The sequence below is a fragment of the Micropterus dolomieu genome, linkage group LG02 (genome assembly GCF_021292245.1).
Source record: "Micropterus dolomieu isolate WLL.071019.BEF.003 ecotype Adirondacks linkage group LG02, ASM2129224v1, whole genome shotgun sequence".
Taxonomy (NCBI): Eukaryota; Metazoa; Chordata; class Actinopteri; order Centrarchiformes; family Centrarchidae; genus Micropterus; species Micropterus dolomieu.
Genome location: NC_060151.1, coordinates 6,083,528 through 6,098,029, shown reverse-complemented (window position 1 = coordinate 6,098,029; position 14,502 = coordinate 6,083,528). Strand labels below are relative to the sequence as shown.

At 40.6% G+C, this 14,502-nt stretch overlaps 4 protein-coding genes across 8 annotated transcripts in view; all 4 read left to right on the top strand.

Annotated features, from left to right (window-relative positions):
* Window positions 1–6, top strand: part of LOC123958049 (ferritin, middle subunit-like) — a 1,279-nt gene extending 1,273 nt beyond the window's left edge. The window contains exon 5 of the mRNA XM_046031229.1: window positions 3–6. Coding sequence (XP_045887185.1) covers window positions 3–6 — 4 coding nt within the window. The remainder of the gene's footprint in view (window positions 1–2) is intronic.
* The window catches only part of LOC123984641 (ferritin, middle subunit), a 16,472-nt gene that overhangs the window by 1,411 nt on the left and 559 nt on the right, over window positions 1–14,502 (top strand). Inside the window, exons 2-5 of one of the 5 annotated variants that reach the window (XR_006828480.1) lie at window positions 19–120; window positions 495–641; window positions 915–1,040; window positions 1,133–1,379. Coding sequence is in view for 3 of the 5 variants with exons in the window: in XM_046071636.1 (XP_045927592.1) it covers window positions 19–120; window positions 495–641; window positions 915–1,040; window positions 1,133–1,288 (531 nt within the window). In the remaining 2 variants the exon portion in view is untranslated. Of the gene's footprint in view, window positions 121–494; window positions 642–914; window positions 1,081–1,132; window positions 1,519–14,502 lie in introns of those variants that run through there. The other 4 variants (XR_006828482.1, XM_046071636.1, XM_046071649.1 and 1 more) reach the window with 4 other exon arrangements.
* On the top strand, window positions 5,766–7,228 carry LOC123984667 (ferritin, middle subunit-like). The gene is made up of 4 exons (XM_046071685.1): window positions 5,766–5,902; window positions 6,298–6,444; window positions 6,590–6,715; window positions 6,812–7,228. The coding sequence occupies exons 1-4, from the start codon at window positions 5,804–5,806 to the stop codon at window positions 6,965–6,967; spliced, it is 528 nt and encodes a 175-aa protein (XP_045927641.1). The 5' UTR covers window positions 5,766–5,803; the 3' UTR covers window positions 6,968–7,228.
* LOC123984660 (ferritin, middle subunit-like) overlaps window positions 13,965–14,502 on the top strand; it is a 12,520-nt gene continuing 11,982 nt past the window's right edge. The window contains exon 1 of the mRNA XM_046071673.1: window positions 13,965–14,269. Within this exon, the coding sequence (XP_045927629.1) occupies window positions 14,168–14,269 (102 nt within the window). The 5' untranslated portion in view covers window positions 13,965–14,167. The remainder of the gene's footprint in view (window positions 14,270–14,502) is intronic.

The window sequence follows — 14,502 nt, the reverse complement described above, 5'->3', positions numbered from 1 at the left end:
AGCTAAACGCCAGCTAAAATGGAGTCCCAAGTGCGTCAGAACTACCACCGCGAGTGCGAGGCCGCCATCAACCGGATGGTCAACATGGAGCTGTACGCCTCTTACACCTACACTTCTATGGTGAGGAAAACAACACTTAACAATATTATATAATGTCATGTTTTATCACTGCTTAACTTAATAATGTAGCATTACAATAGTAGCTTGCTGTTTCTGCATTAATGTTATTCGGTTGTTTATCACTGACTAGCAGGTTGCCAGATAAGGAATGTTTTAGCGCTGTCCACCTCACTGAATAAAAAAGAAATGCTGTGTCATGCTGATGCTGCTTATGGTGGTTTTTGTCAGTCAAACTCAGTGTATTTGGTTTAGACACAAAACCGTGACTCTTGTGACTGGCCTGCTGCATAAGTACTGATTGTAACAACCTTTAGCCAAATAATGATGGGTCATGTCTCCTAATCGCTGTTTTTCTCCCGCCTTGTCCCTCACAGGCCTTTTACTTCTCCCGTGACGATGTGGCCCTTCCAGGCTTTGCCCATTTCTTCAAGGAAAACAGTGATGAGGAGAGGGAGCATGCTCAGAAGCTGCTGTCCTTCCAGAACAAAAGGGGAGGACGCATCGTCCTGCAGGACGTCAAGGTCAGTTCAGACCGGAGAACTGGTCCTGTTGTGACATGTGTCCTCACCCTGTGTGGTTGGGGCAGATAAATGATCACTCATAATATTAAATCTCCTGGTTACCTGAATTAAATTACTGCCTCAGTAATCATCAATATCAGAGCTAATCCTGAGCCTGGTATGAGACAGAGGGTGATTGGTAGTACTGGTGACTCAGCAAAATGTGTCCTGTGTGCATAAGGCTTAATATATCCAGTGTTCAGTCTGCTGTAACTGACGGTTTGTCTTCTGTAGAAACCAGAGCGTGATGAGTGGGGGAGCGGGCTGGAGGCCATGCAGTGCGCCCTGCAGCTGGAGAAGAAGGTCAACCAGGCTCTGCTGGACCTGCACAAACTGGCCTCTGACCATGTAGACCCTCATGTAAGTTATTTAAAGAGTGTGGTGGGGTTCATCAGTACTGGTAGTAAACTGTCTTTACCAAACCAACAATTGTTCTGTCATCCTGTCCTCAGCTGTGCGACTTCCTGGAGACCCACTACCTGAACGAGCAGGTGGAGGCCATCAAGAAGCTGGGCGACCACATTAGCAACCTCACCCGCATGGACGCCAACACCAACAAGATGGCAGAGTACCTGTTTGACAAGCACACCCTGGAGGGCAAGAGCTAAACGCAAAGTCCCTGGAGAGAATCTTACTGACATGCAGGCTTTAAACTAAACGCAACCTTCTGCTCCAGTTCCCTTACGAGCATAATTTGACATCTAATCGTGGGGGTGGTTATGTTAAGGAAGGATGGGGTTTTATCAGGTTCTTTGCACTCATTACCTATAAACCTCCTCTGTTGACATTTTAACAACGGACTGTAGCTTTCTGATCTGAATAAACATTTTGAGCTGGACTCTGGTGTCTGTCTGCATCTGTTACATGAGCTGTTCATATTGACCTAAACTTTATGTAACATTTACACAAAGTCATGAAAAGGGACACTTTAAGTGGCTTACTTTTGAAATTGAAAATGAATTATTTCATCTTGACTTGTTCAGCCGAAACAGCATTACGGTCATACAGTGAGCCCTGCAGTCTGTTTTTTTTTTTAGGGAGATCTTAATTAACGACAGTTTCTTAGATGTAGCCCATTTGAAGGCTATAGTTGAATTATCTTAAGTATTACATATTTTACATGTCCAAAAATATGGAGCCAGGGTGGGGGTTAAATAACCAAGAAAGTAAATCCTAGATGAAAGTGTAAAAGTTACAAGAAAAGTCTGAAATTAAAGTCCCACAAAATCCAGATCACTTTGATGTTTACGCCCAATTCACGGCAAAGTTTCTAAGGCACATGATAGAATGGTGATTGTGGGCTAAACTCACAGCTAGATATGAAGTCCAATTTTCCACTGCATTCAGAGACGTGTGTGATGTTGCAGCCTTGCAAAATGAAGCGATGTGGTTCCTTTAAAAACTATTTTTCTCTCATAAATGTAGGATATGAATACAATGTCAGAACATATTCAAGTTTTTAGCTTGTAGATTTGTGATTATTAGTTTCTGATAAATCTACCACAGTATTCTTGAAAATTCTTTCCCCCTCTCCCCTGGCTCCAATTTCTTTATTACAATGGATATAATGTGCAGTTGTATCTGTACATCTTAATGATTTTACACATAAATGAAGAGCCGATAAAATACATGAGTATTAGCCTATAATAAAAACACTGAAGATAATTACAAATTTACTCAATACGATGCCAACTAGCCTCCCTGGCTTTGTCTGCTGCCACAGTGGTAGATTTGGCCGTTAACATGTCTTTAAACTCCTCATATCCTGACACAATCAATGTGCATTCTTCTGGGGAAAATATGGAGCAAGCACCATTGCGAAAAACTCTGTCTGCATGGCCGAAAACGACCCTTTCATGCGAAAGCGCACCGACTCCAATTAAGTTAACACGGGATTAACACCGACTCAAATAAGAAACATCTTATTCACTGTCATAGTACTGTTTAGCACCAGAGTAGGCGGTCAGAGTTTGTAAACCCTGAGTTAACTCTCAGTAGGTTGAATTCCCTTCATAGTACAGGTTTGCCTTCTATAACAACAGGGTTGGGAAATGTCCTCTCATTGGTTGTACCAGCTCATGTCCTTTTGATAACTAAATATACACCGATCAGACATAACATCATGACCACTGACAGGTGACGTAAAAAACACTTATCTTGTTCCCATGGAACCTGTCAGTCGGTGTGAGTTAGACTGCAGTAAGTATACTGTAGTGAAAGGGTCTTCCACTGTGGTGTTGTGTCTAAACTGATTGTTACGAAGCAAACTGCGGCAGATCCGTAATAACGATAGCTGGCTGCTCCTACCTTGAACCAGGAGGCTAGTATAAACAAAACATTTGCTTTGTACTGTTTTTTCTTGCAGGCTATAATCAACACTGACATAACACTGGTGGTACACAGGATAGTAGGCCTACCATTGATTGCATCAGCTAGTTAAGTAATGTGGAACGCCAGTATTTTGCTCTGGATAACGTTAGCAACTGCCAATAACACTCCGTAAAAGACTGCACTGGCAAATAGTTAAACAATTTAAAAATAATGTTTCTCAATGTAAAATTGCAGAGGATGTTGGTATTTCATTGTCTACTGTACAACATATTACTAAAGATTCAGAGAATCAGAAGAGATCTTTGAAAGCAACGGTCAATTCCGAAAACCAGTATTGGATGGCTGTGATATTCGGGGCGCTTAGATAGCACTGTATCAAAAACACACACGATTCTGTAGTGGACATGACTGCATTGGCTGGGGAAAACTTCCACAAACCATCGTCTGTGAACACCGTTCGTCACTGCATCCACAAATGCAGGCTGAAACTCTACCATTCAAAGAGGAAACTGTATATAAACCAGAACCAATCGCTTTCTGTGGGCCCAAGGTAATTTAAAATGGACTCAGGCAGGGGTGAATTGGGGCAAAAGAATTGCCTGAGAATTTGTCCCTGGTCAGCCCACTATCTGGACAAACCATTTGTCGGGCGCTCTTGGTCTTGAGAGACCTTTATTCCTGCATTCTTGAGAATTCTTTTAACTTTTAAAAATTGTATTTCAAAGTATTTTATATATTTCCCCATGTTGGTTTTATGTTTTACGTAAAGCGGTTTGAATTTACTTGTTGTTGAAATGTGCTGTACAAATAAACCTGCCTGCCTTGCCTAAACATAACATTAATAATTCCAGAATCTTCAACCAAGTCCAGTTGACCTTGACTTTAACCTTTGTTGGATAACTATGACCTGGATGACTGAGAATCTTCATAGACAACATTAATAAAACTGCAATACATTTCCTTGTATTTATTTCACTAAAAAAAAAGAACAAAATACACAATGAAGGGCTCATGTTAGCTGCAATACTGATGTATTCAACTGGTATAAACTGATGCCAAAAATGTAAAAACCTCCAAGTGTGCAGTGTTTTATTACATATACCATCATTAGGATTAAGACAACCAGTGTAGGTTCTTCCTTTCACATTGTCAAACTTGCAGGGGAGAATAAACAGAACCAGTTGACCTGATGTTTGCTATTGCTATGTTATTTCTGCCATCATAAACACAAGTCCTGGTGACTTATGCATCTTTTTTACAATGGTCATCACAGCTCTGCTTGGTTTATTACAAGTATCTTGAATGAGCCAGCATTTGTCTTTGCAGACAGACCTGCAGGTAGCAGAGCCCTGGATCAAAAGGTAGACAGAAGACTGTAGATTATTGGAAGTATCAGAGAGAAAAGTGTGAGAGAAGAGTGGGTCTCACTGTCTAAACATAATTTAAAGAAGATCATTTAATGAATGTGCATACTCGCTTTTCATATTTTTAGCATGGCTTTATGGATGGCATCGCTGGTCTGTTGGTCGGTTGCTTGATTGAGATTGAAAGACCTCAACAGCTGTTGGACAGATTGCCATGACATTTTGTACAGACATACATGCCACGCTCATGATGAATTATAATAACCGTGGTAATCACTTAATAATAATAATAAATACCTGCAAAATTAATTACAATTCCATCAAGCTATGGTGTACATTGTATGCCAATTAGCAAATGTTAGCATATCTCGGTGCAGCCAGTATAACTAGTTGACCTGAAATTGTTGTTGTTGAGTAGTTGGCCTCTAGACCTTCACAGCAGTAACTAATGAGAAATGTTTGAAAAGAAACATGCAATTTATTCACAAAATGTCAACGTGGTTCTTTCAGTAACTATTACTAGATATTACTCATAGACACTGAAATATACAAACATGTACACCGTTAAGGGACCTGACACAATCTTGCTGAAACATTCAGTTTTTAGTAAGTATTGTCCAGTTGTTGGATATCTTTTGTTACTTTCTTGTTTCTTTTTATATTTTTTACTGAAAAATTTCCCCTGCAGGTTGAAAGGTTTTATACAAGAGTGATGTAACTTTTAAATTAGACCCTATCCCAGAATGCATTAACAAAGAAAAGGGAAATTTTAAGTGTCAAAAACACTACATTTCCTGCATTCTGGTGATTCTTTATTTGTACCACGTTCTACCTTTTCTAAATCAAGGTCAATCAATAATCTTTCGAAACTACTGAATTGTGGTTAATAAAATAACAGAGTATTCTGTTTATCTATTTATTCTTTTTGCAAAGGACATTTTATGCTGTTGCATATGTGCAAATAAAGGGAAAATACTTCACAACTCACCTTTAAACACAGACAGTACACAATGAAAGATATTCTGTATTTGAATTTCATTAGTGCTGTTTGTTGTCTGTTGAAACAACAAAAGTGCTTTGTCAGTGCAGGTGACTGGCTGTCAGCAGTTCAGAATAAATCAACGGAACATTAAACCTGGATTTCTGCGAGTAAGGAGAAAAAAAATTAACTTCACCCCTCATCTCAAAACGTTGCCACTGTCATGTGCCATCTGAGCTCAGTGACTGGCAGAAATGTGCAGAGTGACGTCATGAGGTCTGCTGTAGGGGATAAATACACGAGCAACTCACCTGCCAGTTACACCAGGGAAGAAAATCTTGAGGAGTTCTTGCTTCAACAGTGTTTGAACGGATCTTCTTCCTTCGTCCCGCTTTTTATTTCAACTAGTCTGCATTCCGGACACGAGAAGCCTTTTCTGTCAAGACAAAATGTCTCAAATACGTCAGAACTACCACAGCGACTGTGAGGCCGCCATCAACCGGATGATTAACATGGAGCTGTATGCCTCTTACACCTACACTTCTATGGTGAGGAAAACACTTACAATGTTTTAAATAGTAGGCTACATATTAATATGCAAATACTACTGCTGTGTGATGTCTTATGGCATTGACCTACCTACGCCTACACTGGCTGACTGACAGACTTCATGTTAAAAGGAATAATATTGAAAACAATTGCTAACTAAAGAGATATAATCTAGTTATATCACTATTATTTAATGCAGGAATAAGTGTCTGCATTACTTGGTTGTTTATCACTGATCGGTCGTTAATCACAGAGTGAGTGACTTGTGTGCCTGACCGCTGCCTGGTTGCATAACTACTGTTTGTTACAACTTTTTTTTTGCCAAATAATGATGGGTCATGTCTCCTAATCACTGTTTTTCTCCTCTGCCTTCCTCCGGCCTTGTCCCTCACAGGCCTTTTACTTCTCCCGTGACGATGTGGCCCTTCCAGGCTTTGCCCATTTCTTCAAGGAAAACAGTGATGAGGAGAGGGAGCATGCTCAGAAGCTGCTGTCCTTCCAGAACAAAAGGGGAGGACGCATCGTCCTGCAGGACGTCAAGGTCAGTTCAGACCGGAGAACTGGTCCTGTTGTGACATGTGTCCTCACCCTGTGTCTAATGCAGATAAATGATCTCCCCGCTCCAATGTTAAAGCTTAATATATCCAGTGTTCAGTCTGCTGTAACTTACTGTTTGTCTTCTGTAGAAACCAGAGCGTGATGAGTGGGGGAGCGGGCTGGAGGCCATGCAGTGCGCCCTGCAGCTGGAGAAGAAGGTCAACCAGGCTCTGCTGGACCTGCACAAACTCACCTCTGACCATGTAGACCCTCATGTAAGTTATTTAAAGAGTCTGTTGGGGTTCATCAGTACTGGTAGTAAATTGTCTGTCTTTACCAAACCAACAATTGTTCTGTCATCCTGTCCTCAGCTGTGCGACTTCCTGGAGACCCACTACCTGAACGAGCAGGTGGAGGCCATCAAGAAGCTGGGCGACCACATTACCAACCTCACCCGCATGGACGCCAACACCAACAAGATGGCAGAGTACCTGTTTGACAAGCATACCCTGGAGGGCAAGAGCTAAACGCAAAGTCCCTGGATGGAGCCTGGAGTGAAAATCTTACTGACACGCAGGCTTTAAACTAAATGCAACCTTTTTGCATCCAATGTGCTTAAGTCTGATGCGTTCTTGTACGTTCTGGTGGTGTCACTGTTAAATGTTACATGGAAGAATGGATATTATCAGGTTCTGACTTTGCACTCATTACCTATAAACCTCCTCTTGTGTGACATTTTAACAACGGTGACTGTAGCTTTCTGATCTGAATAAACATTTTGAGCTGGACTCTGGTGTCTGTCTGCATCTGTTATATGACCTGTTCATATTGACCCAAAATCTTAACTTTTACACATGATGAGAGAGATTTATGAAACATGTATTTAAAATACGCATTTGAAATATAAAAAAGGATTTTGTAATTTGTATTTGATAGGGTTGATGAAAATGTTTTGTTATTTTGACACATATTTTGTGTCAAAATACTGCAATGTTTTGTAACTTGTAGTTAGCCTTGAGACCGCTAGTGTTACACCCATAGAGTGCAAGTAGACTCAAGTGTTGACATATTTTAGAAAAGATTTACTCTGAAAGAATAAATGAAATAAGGTGGTGAGTTGGCTGGTCCTCAGCTGTTTTACTTTTTTTAAAAACTTTTTTACTGTTTTACTGCCAACTGAAGAATGCAGCGCATCCCACAGCTTATATACTTGCAGTGATCGCGCGCCCTTTTAACTGCAAATAGAACTGTTAAAAATTGAATGGGGGGTGTCTGTAAACATTCAAAATAAAGTGCATACCTATAAAATAACACACAAGTAATCTAAGTGGGCATTTTCCTATAAATATCCTATATGCCACACTAGCATCCAGCCAACTTCTCATCCTGCTAGCTTCCAGGCTATTAACAACCAGCCTGTACTCTGGCCGGCAGTCAGCTAGCTCAGATCCAACCAGTTTCCTACCTGATCCTGCCCTGTGGCCACCTTCTGGTTGGCCAATCAGGCGGAAACATGGCCAAAGAACTTACAGTGACTAGAAGTTGAAGCTTATAGAGCGTTCTATTGCAACATTAGTGCCCAGAGCTAGGCCTCCACCATTTTGGCCTGAAGGCAACGCAGTCCGCTAGCTTGTTCATGTTTGTCTTCCTTTTTTCCCCAGCAGACTCCGCACTGTTTAGTGCATTGCTGCCTCCCACTGATGTAATATTCCCATTGCTGCTTTATCATCTGAGATCTATATCTTGCGATATATAGATCTGTGGATTTAAGCAAGTTTATTACTTTCCTATATCTATCTTTTTGAAGCCCCCTGTTGCTCAGCAGAGTTCTGTTGGAAAATGTTTCCATTCCCAATTTGCCTCATTCTGTTAATAACTCCCTCCTTTGCTTGACATAAAGCGAACAATGCAAGACATGTTGTACTGATTCCAGGATTCCTCAGTGTTCACATTTGCAATCTCTATGACTCCCTTCTAGCATCAGACCACTTGCTAGCCCCGCAATCTACCAGTTCCATCCTTCTCAGTTTAACATCATCATTCCAAGGCATTCACTTTATTGCCAAGCTTAGCTGCAGGTTGAATGTTGTGCAGCTTTCTCTCTCTCTTGTCAGCACTCTACTTTTGCTGCCATATATGACTCAGTCTCTCACTGATGCTGCTGCTGCATTCCATCCTACCAAGTGGCACCTGCACCTCTACACTGTCCCTGGACAGCCACGCTATCTGCCACCTCATTACCCTTAACCCCGACATGTGCTGGCGCCCACAGAAAACCCACACACCACAACCCTCCCTCTCTCTCCAGTTTAGAACTCATCATTAAAATCTCCCCAACTATATCTGGCCTAGCTAGGCCACCCTCACCCCACCCAAAGCCATTAAGGCAGATACTGAATCTGTGCACAATACAATTTTACCACCCACCACAGTGCCCAAATCTAAGCAATTAATTCTGCAGTGAATACTGTAATCCTCAGACAGTCCTCTAAACTGACAGATTTGTACATGGGGAGCACTGCTAGCTTGTTGCTCTTGCTAGGACATCAGCTGCTCTGTTTCCACAAAACGTGGATTCAGGTTGAAATTCAACTGTGGTGGAGATGCAGTGACTTAAATCAGTCGTGAGTAAGAACTAGTATAAATAGATGTAATTTGTTAAGCCATGAGTAGAGGAAACGTCTCCTAGCCACTAAGCTAATTTATGCAGTGTAATGAAGCAAAAAACAAACCTTGACAGTTATTGTTACTGTGTAAATATAGAGAATGGGTGACAGTGAAAACTTACAATATTATACAATCCTCACTCCTGATATTAATGTGTAACTACAGGGTAACAAGTGGACTGTCTGCATAACTTATTAGTCTTGTGTAATTAAAAGAATGAAAATGAATACTAGGTTCCACTGTACCCCATTTATCCAGCCTGCCCCTTATTGGCTGCCAAAAGAATAGACCTGTTTCTCAAGTTGTTCTTATTCTAAATCATATGATGAAATAGAAGAAATGCATCATGCAGCCCTGGAGTGAAGCAGGCCGTCTGAAGGATTGACAGTATAATTTGTTTTTAATGCACTTTGTCCGTTACTATTTTAATTTCTAGTTGCACATCACAATTGAGGTAAAACATCATAATTACTTAATGTAAATACATAGAGGGGAACACATGTGTGAGCCTTTCAACAACAACAAAAAAGTGCATTTTATCCTTGTACCTGTGGGAGTTCCTTCATATAGACCAAACTGAGCATAGGGCTGAATGGTGTCCTCTGCCCCCTCCCTAATGCATGCTGGGATAGGCTCCAGCTTGCCGTGACCATCAACAGGAGAACCAGTTCAGAAAATGTTTGCTATAAATGCTTATGCTTGTCGGGCGGCTGTGGCTCAGGAGGTAGAGCGGGTTGGCCGTTAATCGGAAGGTCGGCGGTTTAATCCCTGGCTCCCCCTGGTTGTCCTTGGGCAAGATACTGAACCCCGATTTGCCCCTGGCGGCTGTGTATGAATGAGTGTGAATGTTAGTTTCTGTTTGAGCACTTAGGCTCAGTGTGTGACTGGTGAATGCAGATGTAGTGTAAAAGCGCTTTGAGTAGTCGAAAAGACTAGAAAGGCGCTATACAAGTACGGAGCATTTACATTTATGTACTCACAATTAAAAGGCTTTGGAGTAAAACATCAACTGTATGTACATATTTTTTAATGATACCTGAAAGAATGATTTGGATGATAGTGTTAACTATAAAGCAAACTGTATAAAACTGACTTTAAAAAAGTGTAGGCCTATGCTCTGAATTATTAGTCTCTGTGGCCCATCTGGTTCTAACAGGAGTTAAAAAACAAACATTGAGATCTGGGTTGAGGTTTGTCCCCATGTAAACTTACATCATGTTTTAGCTTTTCCCTGTCTTTATCTTCAAATTATAGGTACATAGTACAAGGCAACATAGCCTCACCCTTAGCAGACTATAATAAACCAGCAGTGACAGCAGTGAGACAGTATTCCACTTGTAAAGCTGTGCTTTATCAGTCTGGACAAGTACTTTGGTCAACATCTGTACCTGACACTATTGTCTGGATCCTACCACTTCCTGACATGGGTTATCTTTAATCTTACCTGAAAGGTTATTTTAAATACGTTGGTGAAGGTAACTTGTGAAATTTTCACCCATTCATTTTATGTTTTAGTATTAATGTATCTGCTAAGACTCAAGTAAGAATGTTGGCCAAAGAGAGCTGGATATTGAGCTGAAGTTCATCATCTCATGTCATGAGTAGTTGCTTCCTTTATAGCCTTGGGCTTAAGGTCTTATTTTGCACACAGTAAGTATGGGTGCCATGCGGGCAGACATGAAGTTTATGAGGAAGTGGCACAGTGTTACACAGGAATTATCAAGACAGGTGTTATTCTTAATGAACATGTAGTGTGGCTGGTATGGCTGCAGTCCAAAGAGCCACCCTTTAATTTGAAAAAGGACAGGCTTTCTGGTTGAATTATTTATTATGTTACCAACAAAAGGCAACAAGTACTAGCCAATTAGAGGCAGAGTTGGGTGGGGTCATGATGTCACCTTCCTAGGGGAAAAATGTCTTCCAGGAACACCTTAACCACTGTTGCCTTGTTAGGTCTTCTCTTGCAGGTTCATGTAACTGATAGGTGGGGCCGTCCACTTGAAGTGACTGGGAACACCTGGTCCCAGTCATCTCTATTTCTAATTTAATCTATTTTGACACTTTGCTGTCACCCCATCTCGTCTTACCCATATTGTTGACATTGTATTTTTCCAGGAGGGCTTTGTTATAGGAACTCTCATGTGGTGGACTGCTTACAAAAGCTGTAGGGGAAATTGTTCATGCTAATAAAACAAGATATCACTGTTGACCATGCAAATATATCTCATACCTCAGGGTTGCTCTGTGAAAGAGTGTACACAGCACAGACACATGTAAGAAAGGATGGGCTAAAGACAGGAAGCCATGCAGGGGTTAATGGTCTTAGATGCGACGAGTTAGAACACTCTTTGTTCCTCATTTAAAGCACTATAATCTGTCATGCATTTACTTTATTTTCCATAAACCAGGAAACAATAACACAGAATTTGGTGCTTCAGTAAGATAAGCACTTGTCACCACAGCACAATGTACAATGTACTTACTTTATATCCCACACTCTCATGCTTGCAGAAAAGTGACTCAGCAATTTAGACAGCACCCATCCTTATTTTGTGCTGTGTCACTATTAGTCAGCCTTGTGGAAAAGGAGTGTCAGGTTCAACTGAAGATTGTGCTGTGTCATTGTTTTGACTAAGCGTTTAAAAGTTTCAAGGCAATCCTTCCTGTTACTTTGTTCCGTTTTGATCAGGGTGACAGTGAGAGAGAGCCGTCTTGTGACAAAGGAAATGTCTGACGGGAAGTTTATCTCAGTGCTCTGCTGGTTGGAACCAGTTTGGGAGAATTAAAAAGGAACAAGAAAGTAACAAAAAGGGAACCAATAACTAGAATGAATATGGATGGATGGAAAATGGATGTATTTGTAGTAAAAACACCCCTGAGATACTTGATTGAAACAATGATAGAGTCTACCATGTCTCTGTGATACATCCAAAAACCTGTACTTTATTAATTAATTAAACCCTGAGCAATGCCATTGGTATTAAAGATTGCTATTTTAATCAAACACAGCCCAAAAAATGTTCATAGTCATTTCAAATTAGAGGAAATGTATAAAGTGTCATGCTGTAACAACAAATACAGCTGTGTGATTCTCATTCTGTCTCGTTTTGGTTTGCAATCTGTATTAAAGTATTAAACTGAAAATACTGGGTCCCTACGGGCTACAGTGTTGGTAAACAGAGCTCAACAGCTGACAATAAACAATAAAAGTCCTCAGCAAGGTTAAAGTGGATCCTTTATCCTAGGTAACCTTTCTAAACGTTAGTAAGACAGTATGTTACACCAGTAGGAATGATACCCCTTTTTGTAGCACAATAAACTTTGTTCACAAACAAAAGGTAAATACATCAATTTCTTGGTCTCTATGTTGTTTCAGCAGTGATAAGACTTTTTTTTAGTGTTTTCAGTTGTGTCTCGCAACAGTGCTGTCGTATTGAGTATTTCAATAAAAACCACCAGGTTGAAAACGCGCTGTCAGCTGCTTTTAGACAACCGGTTAAACAGAAGGTAAAACAAGTTCAGTAGTAGCTCTATAGGCCCAAAGTGGGAAGGAATTTATGACACAGGTTTCTCCTGGTCATGATGGTGAACTGCTCAGCCAAAGTAAGCTAAAAGGTGACACCACGGACTCTCCAGAACTGTAGGTCAGACTGTCTCTCCTCTCTGCCTGCTTGGTCAACTGACTGACACAGCTGCCTTGATAATGATACACTGTTATCCATTAATTAGGTAACCCAAGAGATTATCTTTATTTTGTCTCATTACAAACTGGGTAACTGGCTCTATGTAGAAATTGTTGCACGTGACTTGAATGACACACAATGTGTCTTGATGATTAGAACCAATAACCAATAGACTCTTCACACATGTATAGAGAAGTTTTATCATTATCATTATTTGGACACTTAGTAAAGTCTGGAGGTCTTGGAAGGATAAATATCCAAAGAGAGGAAAAACCCTTCAGATTTGGTGTATGCTGGCCCTAACTCCTCAGCCGGGCTCAATAAATAATGTTGCGTAAGTCTTGATCAGTCTCTGAAACTTCTTCATCACACCTGAAACTGGCGGTATTTTCACAACACAGGGTTTACTAACTTTAATAACTAACCAAATTCTAATCCCTAAATGTATGGGGAAGCAACAATCCATTTAGGTCAGCTTATAAAAAAAAGACCAGCACTCAGAAGACTCTCCATAAAGTTTTCAAGAGCCTCTGAAACTGCATTGGAACAAATTACTGTTTGCAGTTGGAAGTACTTGTAGGCTACATGTGTTTTCAAGTATTCTGTTTTTCTATTTAATTGTTTATTTCACATGCAAATAAAGGAAAAATTAAAACTTCTCAACTCACCTTTACACTTAAAGGTGGGGTAAACAATTCTAATCTAATACACGTCTTTTTGTCAAATTCAGTGAATATCTCCTGTCTGTTGTGTGTGTGTAATGAAATACAAATCCAGTGTTTGTAACATCCCTAATAATGTACAATCTCTGTAAATGGGAAACAAAGTGGCCCACAACCCACCACACAGCACTGTTCCAGCCATAATTTGTGTGTGACCTGTAATGTTAAATGACTTTGCCATGAACATTCAGCTTGCTTTCTACTTAGCCAACACATGCTGCTGGCAGGAGAGTTGTGTTTTTGATTTTCACTTCATTTGGTGTCTCTTGAAACACCAAAAGTGCTTCGTCATTGCAGGTGACTGTCAGCAGTTCACGAAAAAATGTGTGAAAAAAGCAGCTGCTTTGCAACTGTCGTGCTCTGTTTGTGCCCTGTGATTGGCCGAAATGGGTCACGTTACATCTGTTACGAGGTCTGCAATGGGGTATAAATACACGGAGCGCCTTATCTGCCAGTTACACCAGGGAAGAAAATCTTGAGGAGTTCTTGCTTCAACAGTGTTTGAACGGAACTTCTTCCTTCGTCCCGCTTTTTATTTCAACTACTCTGCATTCCGGACACAAGCAGCCTTTTCTACTTGAACACTACTGATAAAGTCGTCGTAAAGCTCTGTTTTTGTACCGTTTTGTTAATAAAAAGCTAAACGCCAGCTAAAATGGAGTCCCAAGTGCGTCAGAACTACCACCGCGAGTGCGAGGCCGCCATCAACCGGATGGTCAACATGGAGCTGTACGCCTCTTACACCTACACTTCTATGGTGAGGAAAACAACACTTAACAATATTATATAATGTCATGTTTTATCACTGCTTAACTTAATAATGTAGCATTACAATAGTAGCTTGCTGTTTCTGCATTAATGTTATTCGGTTGTTTATCACTGACTAGCAGGTTGCCAGATAAGGAATGTTTTAGCGCTGTCCACCTCACTGAATAAAAAAGAAATGCTGTGTCATGCTGATGCTGCTTATGGTGGTTTTTGTCAGTCAAA